Here is a 7,474-nt window from a genome sequence, read left to right as displayed (position 1 = left end):
GGATGGTGTTCATACCTGTTATTGTGTGTGATCTTTTTGGTGTACATACTGTTTATAATTTTTCTTTTCTTTTTGTTTTCAGTTTATGAGAAGTGGCTCGGCTCCTGGCCAGTGGAGACCAAGGATACTTCCCCGAGGAACAATACTCGTTACCACTCATTCTGGCCTGTCGACAGCACTGTCCGACCTAGGCACGAGTAGCGACGAAGAAAAGGAGGAGCTAGAGTACCAACTTCCGGAGCTTCCACCCCAACCAGTAAGAACACTAGTGAGAATGGCTGACCAGGGTGAGGACGATCCCGAGCTCGCAACACTTACCGCGCACGCCGACGGAGATCCTCCACAAGCCATAGTGGTTACCCCAGGCCAAACCGCCTGTGATGTGAAACCCCACGTTATCGCAATCTTACCGACGTACTGTGGGAAGAGCTACGAGGGACCATACGAATTCTTAAATGAGTTCTGCAAAATCTGTAAGGCACAGAGGCGGCCAGCAGGAGCGAGGCCTACCTTTTGTCCTGAAGGGAGAAGCCAACACTTGGTTCATGCGCCTGCCAGCCGACTCTATCAATACATGGGCTGATTTCAAGTCAGTTTTCCTAGCCGAGTTTTTCCCGTCTTCGAAGACAAGTGCATTGAAGAGGAAAATATCGTGCATAAGGCAAGAATATGATGAAACCCTGAGCGAGTATTGGGAGAAGTACATGAGCCTTCTGGAGTCATGCCCCAACCATCGCATGAAGGAGATAGAGGTGCACCACACCTTCTATGAAGGGATGAACAAGGAAACCAAGGATCTGGTGAATTCATCATCTGGAGGCGATTTCACCCAGTTGAGAGTAAGTGAAGCCAAGAAGGTGTTACGCAAGCTGTTGAATGCAAAGAAGACGTACGACAACGCGAGAGATGGGTACAGCAGAGAAAGGGTAGCGAGTGCTTCGGCTACTGACCAGGAGGAACGGATGGATTTGAAGATGGAGGAATTAAAGAAGGAGTTGCTGACTGCAATCAAGCAGAACACTCCACCACCTTCTCCAACTGGAGGCCAAGAAGCCCCAACACTACCATATGATCAGCCGGACAACTCGCTGGATGTGGAGCAAGCAAATGCCGCAGGATACTACAATTCCAACGGCAATTGGATTCCGGGGAAGCAAAGAGATGCACCATGGAGGGACCACCAAAATTTCCGATGGGGAGATGGAAATCAGAATCAGAACCAAAATCCTCCAAATCAACCCAACCCCCAACCGAACCAATATCCCAACCGTGGCCCAACAAACCCTGACTACCAATCTAACTGGGTAGGAAGAAACCAGCATCCTCAGAACCAAAACTCTCAAAACCAGAACCCGAACCCTACCTATATGCCACCGCATCAGCGAAACAACCAACCCCAAAACCATAACCAAAACCAGAACCAATTTAACCCAGGGCCACAACATAACACCCACCACCAAAACCAAAGTCAGTACCAGCACAACCACGACCAGTATAACCCTCTTGCCCAGTATAACCAGTACCCACCGAACCAAAATCAACAAAATTTCTCAGGCTACCAGTCAAACCCACCACCTCAGTATAATCAGCACCAGAGCTCAAACCAATTCCATCACCCAAACAGGTCGAGGAGGTCTATGGAGGACATGATGGGGGAGATGCTTGCCTCGCAGCAAAGCATTAAAAATGACTTGTAGTCCAGTAATGAAACAATGCAAGGAATGCAAAGTGCCCAGAAGGAGCATAGGGCAAACATGGATATGATGAACAGGCAGTTGGCCCAGCTCGCTAACTCGGTGGGCGAAATGAAAGGGAACTCAGGGAAACTCCCATCTACAGTCCATGTACCTGAAAAGGCAAATGTGAGCAAAATTACACTGCGGTCCGGACAGCCTATAATGGGCCTCAGCTCAAGAACTCTGTTGGGGAGTCTAGTAGAGAAGAGGTGCTGAGCGACATCATCCCAGCGGAAGAGCTCAAGAGGCCTCTGCCTCAGATGGAGGATCCGTTTTTTCTAAACGAGGAGCCTACCGTGGAAGGAAAGGAGGGAGAAACACAACCTGGGAATGAGCAACCGGGAGGAGTAATGCCCACATCGGAACCTCAAGCCCAGGAGAAGCCAAAGGGAATTCCACAAGGACTGACTGGAGAGGCTAAGGGAGAAAAACCGTTTCCATATCGGTTTGTGACGAAGAGGAAGAAAGAAAACCCGGTGGATTTCATGTCGATCTTTGGGAAGCTGGATGTCACCATACCATTCCTCCAAGCCGTGAGACTGCCCCCTCTGGGGAAGTTTATAAAGGAGTTCATAGCCGGGAAGGCCCAGGAGGATGGAAAGATCATGGTGGAGGGAATAGCGTCAGCCATTGTACAGGAGAAGCTACCACCCAAGAGAGCCGACCCAGGTATGTTTACCCTACCCATAACAATTGGAGATGTGAAAATCGAGCATGCAATGTGTGATCTAGGAGCATCTATCAATGTTATGCCGTTATCCATTTATAATCGGTTAAAAGGGGTAAAATTGTCGAATACTAGGGTGTTGATCCAACTGGCTGATAGGTCATGTATCAATCCTGAGGGTGTGTTAGAAAATGTATTGGTCAGGATACAGAACTTTACTTATCCCGCTGATTTTTATGTCATTAAAATGAGTGAACCAGAAGCTAGGGAGTCTAGCGGGATATTGTTAGGAAGACCATTTTTAAGAACGGCTAAAACAATTGTGGATATGGCCGAGGGGACAATATGCATTGACTTTAATGGTGAGAAATTTGTCTTTGACATCAATGAAGCCATGAAAAAACCAATAGATTCTGAAAATCTATGTTATGTTGATGTAATTGACCCCTTAGTCCAAGAATTTCTTGGCCGAAGGGACAATATGCATTGACTTTAATGGTGAGAAATTTGTCTTTGACATCAACGAAGCCATGAAGAGACCAATAGATTCTGAAAATCTATGTTATGTTGATGTAATTGACCCCTTAGTCCAAGAATTTCTTGAGACCGAATTATTGCAGGAAAAGCTCCAAGCCTTGGATGTGTATGCCCAGGCTGATGTGGAAGCAGCCGCATGGTGTGATCTGATCAGTAGCCGAGGGTTGACTGACGAAGAGATCGAGGAAGCAATTATGGAATTATGTCAGAAGTCAGAACTAGCAGGATCCGTAGGGGCCGTGGTACCGGCCAGTAGGGAGGAAAAATCAGATGCTGAACAGGAACAAGAGGAGGATTCAGAGAAGAACCCTTTACCTACAGACACACTACCCCCGCAAGTGGAGTTGAAAAAATTGCCAGCAAACCTTAAGTATGCCTACCTAGGGGAGGAAGACTCATTCCCCGTAATCATCAACAGCGGGTTGACTGAACAACAAGAGGCAAGACTACTGACCGTGCTGAGCAAAAACAAGAAGGCTATTGGATGGAGCCTTACGGACCTGGTAGGTATAAGCCCGGACGTCTGCATGCACCACATTAGGCTAGAGGATGGAGCCAAGGTGCATAGGGACTCTCAAAGAAAGGTGAACCCAAACATGCGAGAAGAGATACTGAAGGAAATCTTGAAGTTGCTCTCACTGGGCATTATATACTCGGTGCCAGACAGTGAATGGGTTAGCCCAATCCATATGGTTCCCAAGAAGTCAGGGATCCAGGTGATTAAGAATGAGAGGAATGAACTAGTGCCCACCAGACTAGTTACTGGTTGGCGAATGTGTATAGATTACCGACAAGCTAAAGTGGATGTCATATCCAAACTACCCTTCCCTACTGATCAGAAAGGAATAAGAGGTTTCCTTGGCCATGCTGGATTTTATCGAAGATTTATTAAGGATTTCGCCAAGATTGCCCAACCTCTTACCAGGCTTCTCCAGAATGAGGTGGAGTTCGTCTTCGATGAGCATTGCAAGGCTGCCTTCAACCTCCTTAAGGAAAAATTGATTTCTGCACCGATCATTCAGGCTCCTGACTGGGATCACCCTTCGAGGTGATGTGCTAGTGGGGGCCGTACTGGGTCAGAAGATCGATGGGAAAAGGTACGTGATATTCTATGCATCAAAAACCTTGAATCAAGCCCAACGGAATTATGACACCACCGAGAAGGAGATGTTGGCGGTTGTCTATTCATTCGAGAAGTTCAGGCAGTACCTACTGGGATCCAGAGTCATCGTCTATACTGATCATGCGGCGATCAAATATCTCATTGCAAAGAAGGAGTCAAAAAGGGAGTTGAGAACAAGGTAGCGGACCACTTGAGCAGAATAATACAAGAAGGGAACAGTGAAGATGTGAGGGATCGATTCCCGGAAGAGCATTTATGTGAAGTGATTTTCTCCGCAAGGAAGATCGATTGGGAAGAAGTGATGAGGCTTACTGGTCAGGACGCAATAACCAAGGGTAAGGAGAAGGTAGGACAGGAACCCTGGTATGCGGACTTGGAAAACTACCTAGTGACAGGAGAGCTACCAATGGTACCAAACGTGACAAAGGCTCAGAGGATGAAGATCAAGAGCGAGGCAAAGTATTATTTCTGGGACGACCCATACTTGTGGAAGGCAGGAACCGACCAGGTCATTAGGAGATGTGTTCCTGACTGGGAGCAACGAGATGTACTAACGCACTGCCACTCCTTGGCATGTGGGGGACATTTCGGACCAAGGAAGACTGCCAGAAAGGTGCTAGATAGCGGATTCTACTGGCCAACCCTGAATAGAGATGCATACGAGTTCTGCAAGGGCTGTGACCGTTGCCAACTGACCGGTGGGATCTCCGCGAGGGATGAAATGCCGCAAGTTCCAGTAATAGTTTGTGAGGTGTTCGACATCTGGGGCATGGACTTCATGGGTCTTTTTCCCTCATCTTATGGGAACTCCTACATCCTGGTGGCAGTTGACTACGTATCAAAATGGATAGAAGCCAAGGCTACAAGCACTTGTGAATCTAAGGAAGTCACCAAGTTCCTCAAGAGTCATATATTCAGCCGATTTGGGATACCGAGGGCAATCATCTCCGATCAAGGGACTCACTTCTGCAACCGAACGGTCGAAGCATTGATGAAGAAGTACGGAGTTCATCATCGCCTATCCAGTCCTTACCACCCTCAAGCCAACGGGCAAGCAGAGATCTCAAACAGGGAAATAAAGAGCATTTTAGAGAAGACAGTCAACCCCTCCAGAAAAGATTGGAGCACAAGGTTGGAAGATGCTCTGTGGGCATATCGGACAGCCTACAAAACTCCTATCGGGATGTCTCCCTATCGCATCGTCTTTGGGAAGATGTGTCACTTGCCAGTGGGAATTGAACACCGAGCATACTGGGCAGTACAACAGGTTAATGTGGATGCTAAGGCCTGCGAAGAGGAAAGGAAGCTACAACTACAAGAGCTGGAAGAACTCAGATTGGAGTCGTTCGACTCAGCCATGTGGTACAAGGAGAAAACAAAGATGTGGCACGACAAAAATCTGAGAACCAAGGATCTCCAAGTTGGTCAGAAAGTACTACTCTTCCAGTCAAGATTGAAGCTAATGCCTGGGAAGCTCAAGTCCAAATGGGCAGGACCTTACATTATCACTGCACTACGTGCTAATGGAGCGGTCGAGATTTCAGGGAGTATCCCTAACTCTGAACCTTTTGTCGTTAATGGACATAGATTGAAAATATATAGGGAAAATGAAGAGGTGTGTGTAGTGGAAGAAATTCCACTACACTTTAAGAGCGTCTAAATGACCAGTAGGAAAGGGATTTGAAGTTCCACCATTCTCCTATTTATATTAAGTTCCTTTTGGGCCCAGACAGGGATCTATGGAAGGTTTTGGATATGGGCTCATCCAATTTACTTTTTACTAATTAAATTGAACCCACAATTTAATATAAGTTATAATTGGAATATTACGAGCAGCCACTACAGAAGTAATATTGAACTCTCCCCATCCAAATCCGAAATTACAAGTAATCCGGGTTTCCGTTTAACTTTCATTTCCCGCGCTTAAGATTAAAATGTCCATTAATTAATTAATGTCTGCTATTGACTTAATTAATTAACTTCTTATTAATTCTAAGAGTGGACTTAGCATGAAACGCTTATTTATTATTCATAGAGTAATCAAACTCCAACTAGCTAGGTTCCGAATAATAAAACCTTGTTTCGCGCTCCTCTTGAGGACATTATCAAACGAGACTCACCTCGCGCACGATTCAATATAATAGCAATCCTAGCACCGCTAGATATTGATCACCACTACCCAATATATCGGGATAATTGGGTTACGAAAAACCCGCACCATTTGATAAGTCAAAGTAATGCATAATCAATACCGTATGCTCAATGCTAACCTACATTGATTAAGAAATAAATATTTATCAAGACCTCGCCTTTCAGTAGATAGCCTAAGGCAAGTCTTGCTGTTAGATCCGTTCAGTGCTATACCACACCAATGTCATCTTATTTCAGTAAGGCTTAGAAATATGCGGACTGACATTGCAACCTTTCTCGATGGATAGTCAAATTCCATCTAGGTTGTGAAATTCAACTTTTTCTTTGTTTTAGAACTGACCGTGTTACCTTAAAGTGGACGACGCCCACAACCGGTCTACTAAAACAAAGACATAGACTTTGTTAAGTTAACTTATACACTTAAACATGCATTAACATCCATTAAATGTAAAACATAACAACATTATGACAAAAATAATCTGTTTTATTTATTGGAAAATAAAATAAGAGTTTTACAGTATTCAATCACTCGAAACGTGATTTCTAGTATACAAACTCTAACAGCTGCCTCATGTAGATATGCTCCTTTAAATCTCCATTTAGAAAAGCATTATTGACATCAAGATGAGTCACTGCCCAGCCAAGAGACATAGCTAAACTGAGGATTAATCTGATAGTGTTTGGTTTTACAACTGGACTAAAGATCTCATTGAAATCAAAACCAGGTTGCTGAGAGAATCCTTGAGCTACAAGTCTTGCCTTATGCCTAGTAATAGCTCCTGAGAGATGAAACTTAATTCTGAACACCCAGTGCAGCCAATGAGATTCTTCCCAGGAGGCAAAGTAGTTAAGATCCAAGTTCCATTTTTTTGAAGAGCAATAAATTCAGAGAGCATAGCTGCTTTCCAGATAGGAATGAGCAAAGCTTCAAGTGCAGACCTGGGAAGCATATTAGGAGAAATAGCCAGAGAGTAAATCTTAGGCTTGGAAATGTCTGTTTTAGCCCGAGTAGTCATGTGATGAGTGGACTGAGTATTGTTAGGAGGCTGAGTATGTTGAGGAGGTTGCGACACTAATGAAGAAGAATCGGAATTTTGTACAGGAGAAGAAGAAGACTCAGGAGGATCACCATCAGCTGGAATGGATGGTGGTGGGGAGTTAAAGAAGAAGCACTGAGGTCTGGATTGAGAGAATTAGGTTCTGGATTGGGAGGAGATGAAGGTGGTACTGAATAGTGTGAAAGAAATCTGGAAAAAATTA

At 45.0% G+C, this 7,474-nt stretch overlaps 1 protein-coding gene across 1 annotated transcript; it reads left to right on the top strand.

Annotated features, from left to right (window-relative positions):
* Positions 1-455: 455 nt before the first annotated feature.
* LOC125200167 (GATA zinc finger domain-containing protein 14-like) lies at positions 456-1,697 on the top strand. Its single transcript, XM_048097901.1, has 2 exons — positions 456-926; positions 1,017-1,697. Exons 1-2 carry the CDS (start codon positions 456-458, stop codon positions 1,695-1,697), a joined length of 1,152 nt encoding a protein of 383 aa, XP_047953858.1.
* Positions 1,698-7,474: the final 5,777 nt, after the last annotated feature.

Source organism: Salvia hispanica, unplaced genomic scaffold (genome assembly GCF_023119035.1).
Source record: "Salvia hispanica cultivar TCC Black 2014 unplaced genomic scaffold, UniMelb_Shisp_WGS_1.0 HiC_scaffold_831, whole genome shotgun sequence".
Classification (NCBI taxonomy): domain Eukaryota; kingdom Viridiplantae; phylum Streptophyta; class Magnoliopsida; order Lamiales; family Lamiaceae; genus Salvia; species Salvia hispanica.
This window is presented reverse-complemented; position numbering and strand designations above follow the sequence as displayed.

Bases quoted from the DNA above. Each gene is read 5' to 3' on its own strand.
- LOC125200167 (XM_048097901.1), top strand. From the start codon at position 456: ATGAGTTCTGCAAAATCTGTAAGGCACAGAGGCGGCCAGCAGGAGCGA. The intron at 927-1,016 runs GTAGCGAGTGCT...GCAATCAAGCAG, and splicing joins ATGGGTACAGCAGAGAAAGG to AACACTCCACCACCTTCTCC.